Source organism: Wolffia australiana, chromosome 1 (assembly GCF_029677425.1).
Source record: "Wolffia australiana isolate 7733 chromosome 1, ASM2967742v1".
Lineage (NCBI taxonomy): Eukaryota > Viridiplantae > Streptophyta > Magnoliopsida > Alismatales > Araceae > Wolffia > Wolffia australiana.
In genome coordinates this window covers 20,693,629-20,707,946 of record NC_135835.1, presented here as the reverse complement: position 1 = coordinate 20,707,946, position 14,318 = coordinate 20,693,629, and the positions used below count along the sequence as shown (strand labels likewise).

At 43.1% G+C, this 14,318-nt stretch overlaps 3 protein-coding genes across 8 annotated transcripts; all 3 read left to right on the top strand.

Annotated features, from left to right (window-relative positions):
* The first annotated feature begins 2,994 nt into the window (after positions 1-2,994).
* MEE32 (dehydroquinate dehydratase, putative / shikimate dehydrogenase) lies at positions 2,995-6,594 on the top strand. 3 transcript variants are annotated; one of them, XM_078584047.1, is made up of 10 exons: positions 2,995-3,314; positions 3,867-3,972; positions 4,532-4,750; positions 4,880-5,232; positions 5,328-5,391; positions 5,470-5,578; positions 5,654-5,794; positions 5,882-6,030; positions 6,106-6,268; positions 6,359-6,594. In XM_078584047.1, exons 1-10 carry the CDS (start codon positions 3,109-3,111, stop codon positions 6,400-6,402), a joined length of 1,554 nt encoding a protein of 517 aa, XP_078440173.1. In that variant the 5' UTR covers positions 2,995-3,108; the 3' UTR covers positions 6,403-6,594. The 3 variants fall into 3 exon arrangements, with proteins under 3 accessions (XP_078440173.1, XP_078440167.1, XP_078440181.1); XM_078584041.1 differs by having other exon boundaries at positions 4,874-5,232; XM_078584055.1 differs by having other exon boundaries at positions 2,996-3,314; positions 4,886-5,232.
* A 1,245-nt stretch (positions 6,595-7,839) lies between these two features.
* Y14 (RNA-binding (RRM/RBD/RNP motifs) family protein) lies at positions 7,840-9,719 on the top strand. Its single transcript, XM_078584092.1, has 4 exons — positions 7,840-8,196; positions 9,123-9,259; positions 9,340-9,485; positions 9,568-9,719. The coding sequence occupies exons 1-4, from the start codon at positions 7,908-7,910 to the stop codon at positions 9,605-9,607; spliced, it is 612 nt and encodes a 203-aa protein (XP_078440218.1). The 5' UTR covers positions 7,840-7,907; the 3' UTR covers positions 9,608-9,719.
* A 400-nt stretch (positions 9,720-10,119) lies between these two features.
* Positions 10,120-13,272, top strand: LOC144710321 (RNA-binding protein BRN1-like). Of its 4 annotated transcripts, none has more exons than XM_078584071.1 (10): positions 10,120-10,386; positions 10,509-10,591; positions 11,023-11,074; positions 11,151-11,276; positions 11,401-11,483; positions 11,550-11,732; positions 11,836-12,184; positions 12,268-12,411; positions 12,489-12,650; positions 13,026-13,272. In XM_078584071.1, the coding sequence occupies exons 1-9, from the start codon at positions 10,194-10,196 to the stop codon at positions 12,614-12,616; spliced, it is 1,341 nt and encodes a 446-aa protein (XP_078440197.1). In that variant the 5' UTR covers positions 10,120-10,193; the 3' UTR covers positions 12,617-12,650; positions 13,026-13,272. The 4 variants fall into 4 exon arrangements, with proteins under 4 accessions (XP_078440197.1, XP_078440193.1, XP_078440186.1 ...); XM_078584067.1 differs by having other exon boundaries at positions 13,018-13,272; XM_078584060.1 differs by lacking the exon at positions 13,026-13,272 and having other exon boundaries at positions 10,121-10,386; positions 12,489-12,814.
* The last annotated feature ends 1,046 nt before the right edge of the window (positions 13,273-14,318 follow it).

The window sequence follows — 14,318 nt, the reverse complement described above, 5'->3', positions numbered from 1 at the left end:
GGTGGACGCTTGGCTTTAAGTAATGTAAGTTTTTATTATCTTTATTTTTCCCTTTGTACTTAAATATTGTATTTTTTATTATTTCCAATGTAATTTCAGATATCTGTTTTTCGTAGAAGAATGTAAGATCTCCTTGGTAATTTAAGTATTTTGCATGCATGATCAATTACTGTTTTCCATCTATCTCTTATACAGGGCTGATGACGAGTGTAAGGTGTTTGGTTCTGATTACGATAGCGATGATGACTCTGAATATGATATAGGTAGGGAAGAGGAGGAAAGTGAAGTGTACTTAAGTGCCCCCGACGAATATTCGAGTGACGAATGGGATGAGGAATTGGTAGACGGCCACAGACTTAGAAACGAACATGTCCAACAACAAACATTTGTTGCTTGATATCATAGCGAGTATGATGATTCTGAGGGTGACATGTTAACCCCCAATGATACTGATGACGAGGATGAAAATGGAAGGTACATATACAGGCGGAAGACGTATGATCCAGGTGGTCGTAATGATTTGTCAAAACATTTCAAACCGCTGTTTATGATGTTGCTTTTAATGTGAATGGTTTTATCGACATAGATGTGTATCAATAATTCCTGTTAAAAATGTCATGAAATTTGTATGTGTTTGCTTCCTCAGGTGGCATAATTTCAAACATTTAGAAGACAATTTCATTAGGCACTAGATCAGCATTATAATGTAATTTGCTTAATTTCCTCAGGCCTGCTCAATTAATTCATTAACCAAAACGATAAACCAAACTAAACATTAAGTACAATAACCAGAAGTCAGCATGTGAAAGTGGGGATACAACTTTAAATTCCTTCAGTTGCACAACAACATCAGTTATGGACGGCCTGTCATGGGGATACATATTCGCCTTATATTCTTGGGTCCACAATACTACATACATCTCCCTGTTCCAGTTTTGTTTGAGCTCTCTGAGTAATGTGGGTTCTGTCCACATCACTTGCTAGCCTTCCAGTAACGAGCTCAAGCAGAACGACCCCAAAACTGTAAATATTAGTTTTCTCAGACATTCTATTTGTTTGAACGCATCTGCACAAGAAAATTTAAAGTTAACAATTTACAAATTTCTTATATTTAGAGACACCTACAATTCTATAAATTTGACATTAAATTATGAAAAAATTTTAAGGTGGAAGATCATCTCCCACGCCAAGATTCTCGTGGAATGGGAAGTCGGCTGAACTGATTAACAAAAGCAAATATAATTATTGTCTAACAGAAATTGGTACTTATGAATGAACAAAAAAATGTCTTATTAAGAATAACGTTCATATTACAAAAAAAGAAATTATTGACTAGTGGATAGCTCACTTACCTGTAGTGCCTGCATCAGAGCCAAGAGCTCTCCGCACTCTTCAGTAAGTGCTCGTTCTTCACATACCACCTCAGCAAGATCAGAAGCAACACTCTGCATTCCTTCAACCTGGTGAAAAATTATACACGGGCCTACTAAATTTCCAATTGCTGCTTCCCAATAAATGATGAGATTTATCTGGTGAAAAAGAAACCCTTTGGCAGAGACATAAGACTCGGAAAGCTAACGATTCAAGAACCTCAGTTGCAGATGAGAGGGCCTCTCCAATCTGATTGATAACAACCTGGGAAGGAATACTTTCTCAGATTTTTATCACAAAATTCAAGGTAGTTAAAAATTTACATTCCACTTGGGAAGTTAAATTTAGTAGAATTAAGATAGATTGAAATTGAGATAGATTGCGATATTTAGATTGCGATATCATACTTCCCAAATTGAAGATCAATCAAACCTGGAGCTCTGGTCGAATGCGCCGACGGTGCCACTGTGGCTATCAGCAAGCATGAGAGTCAGCCACTGAGAGTAATCACGATCGAAATACTCCCAATCCGGAAGCATAATCCCAGAGATTCCAAGGATACCGAAGATATAAGTGGCGATCATCTTCTTGACAGAGAAGGTCAAGAAAGCCACAGCAAGAACAACTGCTCCCAACATAACCAGGCACGTCCGTAGAACATTTTCTCTGCCCACATCCTCCTGTTCGAAGAACCCTAGAACAACAAGCGCAAATGGGCAAATGGGTATGGAAGAGCATGAATTTAGCTTGCCCATCTCCTCTTTCTCCCAAGGCACCTCCGTGGCCCGGGCGCAGGCGTTGATGACGGTGTTGCAGGTGGGGACCGTCGGCGCGACAGAGTCGAGTGGCCACTTCAGCCGATCGAGGAGGGCGAGGGCGACGACGAGAAGGAGGAAGAAAGGGAGTGGTCGCCATTGTGGCCAAAGTCCTTGATCAGCACGAAAGCCCCTTCTCCTCGACGCCCTTTCTTCCTCCTTCTCCACCGTCTCCTTCTCCTTCACCACCCTTCTGCGCTCTCTCCCGGGTGACTCACTCCCAAGTGACTAATCGTTCCTATTTCTCACTTTCTTCAAATCGCGTTATGACGTGGACTCCACGTGTCTGCCAGGTGGATTCCGCTTACGTGGACGCCGCCAGAATTCCACCTGGCAGCCATGTCGAGTCCACGTCACGCCTGGGCTGCGGCGGCGGACCAAATGGGCGTTTCAGGCTGTGACGCGGCGAAAAAAAAGATAGGGCTGTAACTCGAATTTTCGGAAAACTTTAGGCTGAAACGTGATATTAACCCTAAAAATAATGATTTATATGTATTTTCTGTCCATATTAACTTTAAAAAAATTCCTTCACGGCTGTCATCCGTGACGGCTGTTCCATCACATCACGGGTCTTGGGCACCCGTCACCGTCAAGTCCCCCGACCATTTCGTCATCCGTCACCGTCACCGACCCCTAAAACCGTCACCTTCACGTCATCCGTCACGTTTCCGCTATGGTGACGCGGGACGTGACAGATGACGCATGCGGATCCCTATTGGATACTGGTTCAGCATCCGTTCCGATATCGGCAGCCTCCGATATAGATGAAGATGATGGGACTAAGATGACGACGAGGTAGAAAGAGTGGGCGGAGTGGGACCGTTAACACCTACCCTACCCTTCGTTCTTCCCACCAACACCGTCTTCTCCGAGATTTGATCTTCCGGATTTTGGATTAGCGAGGGAGAAGCCAAGCGGAGCAATGGCGGGCATGAACAATGAGACGATGGTCTGCGTGCCAACCGTTGCGAAGACGGTAGATCAGATGTTGAACGACGTCGGCCGCGCCAAGGCCGCCGGAGCGGACGTCGTCGAGATCAGATTGGACCATCTCGCCACCTTCAGTCCTCGCAGAGATCTTGAGACGCTGCTCAAGGGCAGACTTCTGCCTTTCATAATCACCTACAGGTGCGGCATTGCCTTCGTTTAAACACCGATTGTTCCAATTTTGTGTTTCTAAATTGCTCGTCAAGATTGTTTTGAGCATAACCACGCGGCCCTCGAACTAGAATAATTTATCAGAGAGCCAGAAAGTTCTTTTTTCTCGCTACTCTTAATCTTCGCAGCCAGCAATCCGGACCTCGGCCTACTGGTAACCTTTAATCCTCTTGGAAGTTTATCTTTGGGGAGAATCTTCGATTCTGGAAGAACATTTATTCATTTTGGCGTATAATTGAGTGCGAGGAAATGCACTTCACCCATGAACTCAAAAACCAGTGTTTACAGCTTGTTTTTCTGGAAGATTAAGCGCCAGGAAAACTTCTTGTCAAGTATTTGGATGTGATTATCGTAATGAAAATCTGAGAAGTTAAACAGAAAAGGTCCCCCTGCTTACGTTTGTTTTCATTTCCTTGAGAGTAAATAGAAAGCAGGGCACATTCTGTGTTTACTTGGTGTTTGACTCTCTAAGAGTGTAATTACAGTCTTAAAGGCCTCCGCTCTATACTTTTCACATCCTAGGCCAAAATGGGAAGGGGGCGAATATGAAGGCGATGACAATGAGAGGCTAGATGTTCTTCGTCTGGCCATGGAAATGGGTGCAGATTACGTTGACGTGGAGCTCAAGGTTCTCTCTGTCGATTATCACTTTTTGATTTCCTTTTCATCATCGTACCATGATAAATTTCTGATCTTGAGCCTCTTGAATTTCGAAGGACCCGCTGCGATGTTATACCGTTAATCCTCTCCATATCGCGGAATGTATGCAATATGAATGATTAATTTTTTCTTTATAAATTGCAAAATCATCCGGGGTTAGTTTTTTGGTGCTAATTACCCATGCATGCCTCTGCACTACATGGATAACCATTTTCTAACCATATTTCAAATTCTCAATTCGAACCTGATCAGAATATTATCCATGTATGGTTATCCATTTACCAATACATTATTCAAAGAGTTGGACAGGTCGATAACTTTCAGCCGCTTGTCATTGAATTATGTTGCAAATTTCTTCAAAAAAATCGAGTTATGTTGCTGAGAGTATAACGGGTTCATTGATTTCATCCGAGTCGTACACATGAAAGCACAATTTTCCAATTTCCTTTTCCTCCAATATATTTTCTTCTTTGGATGTTATTAATCGTGGCCAAAATTGACTCTCCGCATGTTTGGTTACACTGTAGGTTGCACACGAATTCGTGGAGTCCATCTCAGAAAAAAAGCCTGATAATTTCAAACTTATTGTTTCGTCTCATAATTACGAGTCAACTCCTTCACTGGAGACTCTTGGAGACCTTGTTGCAAGAATTCAAGCCGTCGGAGCGGACATTGTGAAGATTGCTACCTTCGCCACTGACATTTCTGATGTGGCTCGAATGTTCCGAATTATTGTCCATCGTCAAGTAAGTTTTATAAATCAAAATATCCTTGTTAATTTCTTATTGTATCTGGAATTACTTGAATTCGTTTATTCGTCTGCTTTATGAATACGCTCTAAAGAGATTTCTTCTGCTGACAAAAGAAAGTTGAAGCGTCAGGTTCCAATTATAGGCTTGGTGATGGGTGAGAGGGGGGTCATTTCCCGAATTCTTTGTCCTAAATTCGGAGGTTTCCTCACATTTGCCATACTTGATGGCGGGAAAGAATCAGCTCCTGGCCAGCCTACTATCACGGAATTGCTGAATTTATACCGAATCCGAGACATAAGATGTGACACCAAGGTTTATGGAATAATTGGGAAGCCAGTTGGCCACAGCAAATCGCCCCTCTTGCACAATGGAGCTTTTAAATCTTCGGGAATAAATGCTGTATATGTGCCCCTTCTGGTGGATGATCTCGCCCAGTTCCTCAGCGTTTTCTCTGCCCCTGATTTTGCTGGATTCAGGTTTTAAAAAAACCAAATTAAGTTCTTATCCTTCTTCCGCCGATTTTTTTTTGTTTTGTTTTTCGCTTACAATTTTTAAATCTCATCTGTAACAGTGTTACAATCCCGCACAAAGAAGCTGCAGTAAAATGCTGCGACGAAGTTGATCCCATTGCCAAGGTAGTTGATGGATGATAATCTTCTCTCTTATTGTTGTTCGAGTGAGATATGATGAGCGATGACTTCTCTTCTGGGCAGTCCATAGGAGCTGTTAATACAATCTTTCGTAGACCAAGTGACGGTAAGTTACTTGGTTATAACACCGATTACACTGGAGCCATTTCAGCAATTGAGGATGCAATCACTGGTAATCTCCGAATTTTAATACAGTGAAAATTCAGTTTTATTTACTTAAATACTGATTTAGAATATTCTTTTGGAGGTTCAACTGGAAAGAATTCAACTGTTTCGTCACTCAGTGGTAAACTTTTTGTTGTTATTGGTGCGGGTGGCGCTGGTAAAGCTCTAGCCTATGGGGCAAAGGAGAAGGGCGCTAGAGTTATAATTGGTAACCGGACACTTGGTATGTATGCTAAGCCATTGCCTTTTTCATTTCATTTTTCGTTTTTAAATTTAGAAGTAATTCTAATATTAAATTTTCTATTCAAAGACCGCGCTAGAGAGCTTGCAGAATTAGTGGGAGGGGATGCCCTGTCGCTCGCTGAGCTAGAAAATTTCCGTCCAGAAGATGGGGCCATCGTTGCAAACACCACATCAATAGGGATGCATCCAGCTGTCAATGATACTCCTTTATCAAAGGTTTAAACTGCTTTAATGACCCAATTGTAACCTTAAATTTACTCATTATTAGCTTAATTATGCTGGATTCTACAGGAAGCATTGAAGCATTATTCCGTTGTGTTTGATGCTGTGTACACACCGCGGGTGACGAGATTCCTGAGGGAAGCAAAGGAGGCCGGTGCGGCAATTGTCAGCGGCCTGGAGATGTTCATCAGGCAGGCGATTGGGCAATATGAAATATTTACTGGTCTAAACGGTGAGAACAACGAAATTTACAGATTTCTAATATTTTTTGTTCTGTTGCTTACCAATCTTTGTCTTCATTCCATGTTTATTTACTGCACAGCTCCGGAGGAAGTAATCCGGGAGACCCTTGAAAGAGTTGCATAGGTATGACCGTACCAGGAAAAGGTCTGTCTGGGTATTTTTCTGGGAGGAAGTTGATTTCTCTGTTAGTTACAATTACGAGGGAGAGAACATTTTTTGAGGAAGCTAGACAAAATAGGTGTTAAAGCCATGCATTTTTCTTATTTCTTTCTTTCCCCTGTGGCCATTTTATAATAAAGATGATATTTTTTTCGATATCCTCGTCTCACTTGTCAACCTTAATTTCCCTGGGCCTTACTACGGTTAGGCTCGGGACGGAACAGATGTTTCAGTCAGTCATCCGTCACAGAGTCTACAGTTTAGTTCCTTTTCCTTCCGAGGAGCAGACCAAGCGCCCATTCCGTCATAAACATAGGATAAGTTAGTGATGGTCGCGCAGTGCAATACAGATTTCCGACAGTGAGGGAGGCGGCTTGGGATGGAAACCAGGACAATAATCTACCTAACCGGTCACATGAGACATTTATTTAATATGAATTTTTTTTATAAATAAGCAATCAAACGTTTGGTTCGATTCAACCCGCCTCAAATCCCTGGGGATGGCGACCCGACCCGTCTACAGACTGTCCGAAGGCCACTCAAAAATTCAAACCACACCGCACACCGACTAGACTAACCGGCAGATGCCGGTGATGGAAGTTGGAACTGAAATGAACGGGACGTGAAGGAACCGGTGATAGAACTATAGTTCCGGATTGTCCCGGACGTGGACGATGGACGGGACGGGACGAATTTTGTCCCGTCCGACGTCTGGATTCAGTGCAGGGACACTACGGGACGAATTTTCGTCTGACAGTAAGAAAACCGTCCCATCCAGTCCTCCCTGAATGAATTTTCGTCCCGTCCCTCGTCCCGGACGAAAAAACCATTATATATTTTTAATATATTAATATAGATTTTTCAAAGTTTTTAGTGAATCACGGAGGAGAGAGAATGCGAAGGGCATATGTACAATTATTTCTGAGCGACGTCTGTTTGCACATGTAAAAAAACAGGGACTTTGATGCAAATTGTCATTGCGAGGCCACGTGGCTACATCTCAACCGTCGGATGTGAATTCAACGTCCGAGACCTCCAGACGGACGGTTTTTTCGTCCCATGGGACAAAAACGTCCCGTCTGGTGGTCCCCGGAACGAATTTTTGTCCCGAAATTCATCTGTATCTTTGCACGGGACGGTTTTTTCGTCCCTGGACGAAAAATCGTCCCCGTCCGCGTCCTGCACTATTAGGTTATAGAAGATAGAACGGAAGATATGCCGTCATCCGTCCGCGTCCTGCACTATTAGGTTATAGAAGATAGAACGGAAGATATGCCGTCATCCGTCCACTACAGTGCTTTTGATTTTTTGAACTTTCTAATCGGAAAGGATCCGAACCAATAGTCGGCTGAAATCCGATAGTGCATCCGATCGCACGGCTATATAAACTAGAAAACCTTCAATTCCTGAGTTTGTTCGGGACTCTGCCCTAGGTCGTGAGATCGCGGGGAAGAAGAAGAAGAGGAGCTATGGCCGCGACTGATGTAGAGGCGGTCGATTTCGAGCCCGATGAGGACGATCTCATGGATGAGGACGGAGCCGTCGACGTGGACGACTTGCCGGCGCCACAGCCACTGCCGAAGCTGCGCTCCACGATCACCGGCGGAAGATCGGGCTACTCGGGCGGGGAGTCCAGCGTTGCGCGGAAGACCAAGGGAAGAGGCTTCAGGGAAGAAACGGAAGTAGATCGCAACAATCGTCTTGCTGCGAAGGACTTTGATTCTCTTGATTCTGATGGCACTCAGGGCCCTCAGAGATGTGAGTGCCTTTTTTTTACTATTATTTCCTTTTTTCCTGCCTCCTTGTTTTGTTTCTTTGGCGTTCTTGTTACATTTTTAATTGGTGCAGGTTGTTCTCTTGAGATTCTTGTTGATCTCTTTCCTTTTGTCCAAGGCATCTGATTTGGTTTCAGCTCATCAATGTTGTTTAATAGTTAACGAAGGCAATATTCATGTTATTTTATCAACTCTGCTCCACTCTTCCTATCTTCTCTTGGTTTCGAGGTTCCTTTCGTCTGAGTAAAACCTTTTGAGTAAAACCCGTGCGACCGGAGGTGGTAACTCTTTGTTTATGTGTGAAGTAGACATGAATAGGTACTTATCGTCAATAACGACAGAAGGAAAGCAGGATTAGTATTCGTTAGCGCAATTGGGGGTCTGTTTTCTAGGGTTTGTGGTGTTTTTGTAGTCCCGTCGCAGAAAGAAGCGTTATGTTTCTGCGAAAAGCCATTTCATATCTAAAGCTAAACTATTCTTTTGTTTTTCTGGGATAGAGGATAAAATTTCCAAAGTCCAGGAATTGCATGAACTTCCTACGGCTAGTTATGTTGGTTGGAAATGTTGACTGTAATATCCTATGTTTGTTTTGATAAGCGTGATACAAAATTTTTCCCTTTTGTTTGCGTTTTCAAGCCTGCAATTCAAATTTCCTCGGTAAGCTCCAATTTGCTTCGCGAGTATGATAACCTAGTATTTCTAGAGTCCAGACTGCCCATCTTGAATCTTATATGATTATGCTTTAGCGCACAGTCCAGTTATCTTTTGGTCTCATTTATTATATATAATCAGGTCAACTTTATAACGACGAAGTTTGTTTCTTAGAAATATTAATTATGCATGGGTTTTATGTTATAATCTCCCGTCTTCCATTCTATTTTATTCGTTTATGATTTATATAATCTGCAGCCATCGAGGGATGGATCGTGCTGGTGACGGGTGTTCACGAGGAGGCTCAGGAGGATGATATTTTGAACGCTTTTCGCGAGTATGGTCAGATCAAAAACCTTCATCTCAATCTCGACCGCCGCACTGGATTCGTCAAGGTAAAAAAATTGAACCCAACCCGAGATTCTTATGATCGGAAAATGCATTAAATTCTAAAATTTAATTCCATATGGTTCAGGGGTACGCTCTGATCGAATACGAGAATTACGAGGAGGCTCGCGCCGCGATAGAGGGGTTGAATGGCTCGGAGCTTCTCACTCAGATCATCTCCGTGGATTGGGCCTTCAGCAAGGGCCCATTTAGGCGCAGGAACGCGAGGAGGAGGTGCGTTGACTTTTGCTACTCCTCCCTGTTGACTTTCCATCTGGTGACGTGGCTTCCCATCTGATGACGTGGCGTCTCGCAGGTCTCCGCGGCGCTCGAGGAGTCCCCGAAGGAGATATTAATATGTCGGCCGGTCGTCTCTCCGTCTTTGAATCCGCGAAACGTTGACTTTGACTTTGACTTTTTGGGGTTTATTTGCAAAGGATATTAAATTGGGCCGAAATGTTTACCCAACGAACCGACCAGCTGGCCGTCCAGACGGAGACAAATCTAGATTTCAATCCTTAGCTGTCGTCCGCGAATCCCCGCCGTCCGATCCTGATCTCGCCGCGACATCCACCGTCAGATCTGACTTCTTCAGAGAGAGTGGGGAGGGGGGGGAGTTCAAATTCTCAGGGGCCGGGACCACGCGGGAAAGCGCGTCACGTGTCCGCCAATCTCCCCGCTTTTCACTCTACTGTCTTTTACCGGGGGGTTGGATTTTCGTAATTTCGGGCGAGGGGGAGGGCAGTTTGGGAAGAGGGGGATGAGATTTTCGCGCAAGTATAAAATAAAAAGAGTTCTTGTTGGGGGGCGTATTTACTACGGAGATGCGTTGAATTATATGTGGCAAGAGGAAGCTCATTGATTGATTGACCAACCAACTACAATATTCAGCGGGGGGGAGGAGCAGAGGAGGGGCTGCAGGGGGGGAGGAGAGATCGGGAGATGGCGGAGGCGGCCAACGGGCTGGCGGCGAGATCTGGCGACGACGGCGGAGGCGCGGAGGACGGCGTTAAGCTCTTCGTTGGACAGGTTCCGAAGAGCATGACGGAGGCGGAGCTTCTCGCCATGTTCCAGGAGGTTGCCCTGGTCGACGAGGTTAACATCATCAAGGACAAGGTCACCAAGGCCTCCCGAGGTTTTTACGTTCTCTCTCTCGTTTTCTGTGTGCAATTTCGTCGTTCCTGCGCCGAGCTGCTGCTGTAGATCCGGTCGCCGCTGGTTTTTGATGAGCTGAACGTTTTTTTCGGTTTGGTTCAGGATGCTGCTTCGTGATTTGTCCCTCCAGGCTGGAGGCGGATAAGGCAATCGATGCATGCCACAACAAGAAGACGCTTCCTGGGGTACGGCATTGGATCTCTCCGTTTCTCGCTGTTCTTCTTGCCGTTTACTTTGTTAATTGGACAATGCCACTCTGTCTCCGTTGCTGTCTTTGCGTCTCTCCTTCGGCTGGATTGACTTCGACGTGTTTCTTTTTTGCGTGGAAAATGTTCCTATTTCGATTTCCAAAGTTATGTTTCTTCCCGTCTTCTTTGAGATGCATGCATTCCTCAACGGAATAATCAGATAAATCTTGCTTAAAATTTCTTGATGACCTTTTCTGTTCTTCCTTCGGTTGCGTTTAATGAGTCCGTTAATTAATCAGTTTGGGGGTTTTGGGGGTTTGGCTAACAACCTCTCCTTAGCATGGTGTGTTGAATCAAGCTGCAGGACAAACTTTGACAGACTAAAGGCTATGAAATTTAATGTTTGCAAACTTTGTATGTATTTCCAGGCGTCTAGTCCCTTGCAAGTAAAATATGCTGACGGCGAGTTGGAAAGGCTAGGTTAGCCATCACCGGAGATTTCCCTCCTTTTTTTGCTCTTTAACTAATGCGACAATTCTTTCTCTTTGTGTTGAAGAGTGCAAGTTATTTATCGGGATGCTCCCCAAAAATGTTACCGAGGCTGAGGTCTCGGCGTTATTTTCGAAATATGGCAAGATCAAAGAAATGCAAATTCTAAGGGGATCTCAACAGACCAGCAAAGGTATTTTTCTCCTGTGTCTGTTTTATTGTTCCGGCAAATATACTTGCACACACATCCAAATTTTTTTGCTCAAGGACCTGTGGCAGAAAATGACAAAGCCTCTTTGGATTTGAATTTCATGTAGCAGGATGTGCTTTTATAAAATATGATACGAAAGATCAAGCTATTGCAGCATTAGAGGCCCTGAACGGGAAACACAAGATGGAGGTTGTTTCATTTCTCATGATTTTCAAATAGCCTTGTTTTCTTCTAAACGCTTTTTTCCCAACTCAGGGCTCAAACGTGCCTCTAGTTGTGAAATGGGCCGATTCTGAGAAGGAAAGACAAGCAAGAAGAGCCCAAAGGGCCCAGTCTCATGCTCCTCACGTGCCCAACTCCGCCTCAGCTCGTCAACCCTCCCTGTTTGGAGCCCTGCCCATGAGTTATATCCCTTCTTACAACGGAATGGGCTATCAGGTCCTATCTTCGGCATTGCAAAAATATTTGAATAATCATGTACTAAATAGAAATAGAAAACATATTTTATTTTCTGAATACTGATGCAGTTTTATAGTTTCAGACTCCAGGAACCTATGGAATTGTACCATATTCGTTGCCGCCGGTTCAAAATCAGGCCTCGTACCCAAGTCTGACTTCTCCTGGTAGTCAACGGAGCTCTATAAATGCAGTCAACAATCCGATCTCTCCGGGCATGGCGCCGAGGCATTACGCTGCGATGCAGTCTGCAACTTTTATGGGTGCCACGTACCCCTCTGTCCCAGGTATGCAGTATCCGATGGCGTACAATGGGAGCATGATGAATCATGGATCATTGGCTCATCCTCAGGGCACCCTTCAGCCCACAATATTGAGCAGTGATGCTTCTGTTTATCCGAGCATTGGAGTAGGTTATGGGGACAACATTGAAGGTCAGTACTATCGTTTCAACTGCGAAAATCTCTTAATAACAATTTCATCAGTGGGCCTTTAGACCAGAGCTATGTTTTTTTAGGCCCACCTGGTGCGAATTTATTTATTTATCACATACCGCAAGAATTCGGCGATCAGGAGCTCTTCAATGCATTTCAAGCATTCGGCAGAGTCTTGAGCTCTAAAGTTTTCGTGGATAAAGCAACGGGTCTTAGCAAATGTTTTGGTAATTTTATGATCTTAAAGTCCTATATTTATTTAAGCTGTCCCATGTTCCTCTTAATGATCAGGTTCTTTGTCCAGGGTTTGTTAGCTATGACTCGCCGGCTGCAGCACAAACGGCCATTAGTATGATGAATGGGTGCCAGTTGGGGGGGAAGAAGCTGAAAGTTCAGCTTAAGAGAGAGAACAAATTGAAGAAACCTTATTGATTCTATTCCACCGCTTGTATATCAAATGCTAGAGGTGGGTGTAAGGTAGTTTAGAGCATTGGGCCCCTCAAATTCCCCACTCACAGAAAGGCTGGAAGGGGTGCAATTCCATCATTGCAACCTGTAATTTATGCATCTTTGACATTCATTTATCCTTTTATCTAGTTGGTCTCCTCCCCTGGCTTGATTCTCGTTTCATTTTCTGGGTTTTGTGGGCTGATCAATCTTTTAAGACATGCTTGTTTAACTTAGCCTGGATTTCTACTTCTCATCAAAAGATCATGGGTGCTGGCATAGTCACATATTTCCATAGACAAAATATACGGGAGTGTACATAATCATTCATGAAGAAATATAATGCTGACAGTTTAGACTAACCTCCTCTTCCATAATATATCAAGTGTGGCAGGCATTTACAATCACGACTCCGAGGCCAGCTTGCAGTTGATTTGATTGAAGCGGCTAAGTCAGAACAGTGCATGGCAACACGGAGGCTTCTGACTTGGTTAGAAAGCCTGGTTCTCCAGGTATCAACATTTAGACTGCTTATTTCCACAAGGGGGTACACAAGTTTGTAAATATGCCCCCCAAGTAGTCCAGAAGATGCTTAGTCTCATTTTATCCCATGAAAATTGAATCTACCTCTTGGCGTTCAATTCCATAGTTTTGAAGATGGCAAACGAGGAATATCACACTAGTATTTTGGTAGCAAAGTGTGAATTTTAGTACACTGGAAACTAACAGAAATTCCCAAATGAGTGATAGTGAGTGAAAGAGATAGAGCTATGGGTCCAAATCTTTCTGTTTCATTATTATTCCTGTTAGCATGCATTGCCAATATCTATGCAATCATGATATCTATGCATTGCCAATTTCATTATTATTCCTGTTAGCATGCATTGCCAATATTATAATGCTGAAAATGGCTCATAGAGGCAGCATACAATTTACATGATTGCTTAATCAAATGATGATTGCATGGCTTGTTGAAGACAAGCGTGAGCGGCGAGACAATGACTTACCAAAATGGGCTCTTCTAATGTGAAACTACTCTGAAGATAAAATGTAGTGTAGTCTAATATACACTGCACATTACTTAAGCATAACATTCCCTTGACTTTAATCCTCTGTTTTGTAATTAGTTAAATTCTAGGAAAATTTTCATGGTAAACTGGAGTCCGATTATATTCCAGAAAAATGGAGACAGATGAAGTACATTAAAATACAGGATCTCCATATTTCCCAAACCATAGGAGTACTTGGGATCTTAGAGAAGATGGTATTCTGACCATTCGTGAAAGACTTTTATGGGGTGAGCAGATTAGAACTCCACAAAGCTTTTATTTAACTGATATCTGTGTAAATGTCCCATTACCAAGTGATTTTTCTTGGGGGCATCTTACAAATAATGGTTAGGGGTCTTAAGATTGTGGGTTAGATATCCTCAACATATAACTAAGAACCAACCAAACCTTTCTTAAAATCATTGTGTCTACCTTATTTAGTACATCATTCCTTAGGCAAGAGCATATTGGGAATTTAAAAAATTATATTATATTAAGTGAATTTTAATATAAAATAAGTCACCTCCCCTAATAGGTACCTTAGATACATAAACCAACATTAAGAAACCATTAGAGGCTAATAATGTCCCACTGAATTAAACAACTATATGTGAAACTCAAAAAAAATTAAAAATATC

Excerpts from the sequence above, each read along its gene's own strand:
- Y14 (XM_078584092.1), top strand. The coding sequence starts at position 7,908 with ATGGCCGCGACTGATGTAGAGGCGGTCGATTTCGAGCCCGATGAGGAC. Across the intron at positions 8,197-9,122 it reads CACTCAGGGCCCTCAGAGAT|CCATCGAGGGATGGATCGTG; the intron begins GTGAGTGCCTTT and ends TATAATCTGCAG. Across the intron at positions 9,260-9,339 it reads GCCGCACTGGATTCGTCAAG|GGGTACGCTCTGATCGAATA; the intron begins GTAAAAAAATTG and ends CATATGGTTCAG.
- LOC144710321 (XM_078584071.1), top strand. The coding sequence starts at position 10,194 with ATGGCGGAGGCGGCCAACGGGCTGGCGGCGAGATCTGGCGACGACGGC. Across the intron at positions 10,592-11,022 it reads ACAAGAAGACGCTTCCTGGG|GCGTCTAGTCCCTTGCAAGT; the intron begins GTACGGCATTGG and ends ATGTATTTCCAG. Across the intron at positions 11,484-11,549 it reads ACGGGAAACACAAGATGGAG|GGCTCAAACGTGCCTCTAGT; the intron begins GTTGTTTCATTT and ends TTCCCAACTCAG.
- MEE32 (XM_078584041.1), top strand. The coding sequence starts at position 3,109 with ATGGCGGGCATGAACAATGAGACGATGGTCTGCGTGCCAACCGTTGCG. Across the intron at positions 3,315-3,866 it reads CCTTTCATAATCACCTACAG|GCCAAAATGGGAAGGGGGCG; the intron begins GTGCGGCATTGC and ends TTCACATCCTAG. Across the intron at positions 6,031-6,105 it reads ATGATACTCCTTTATCAAAG|GAAGCATTGAAGCATTATTC; the intron begins GTTTAAACTGCT and ends TGGATTCTACAG.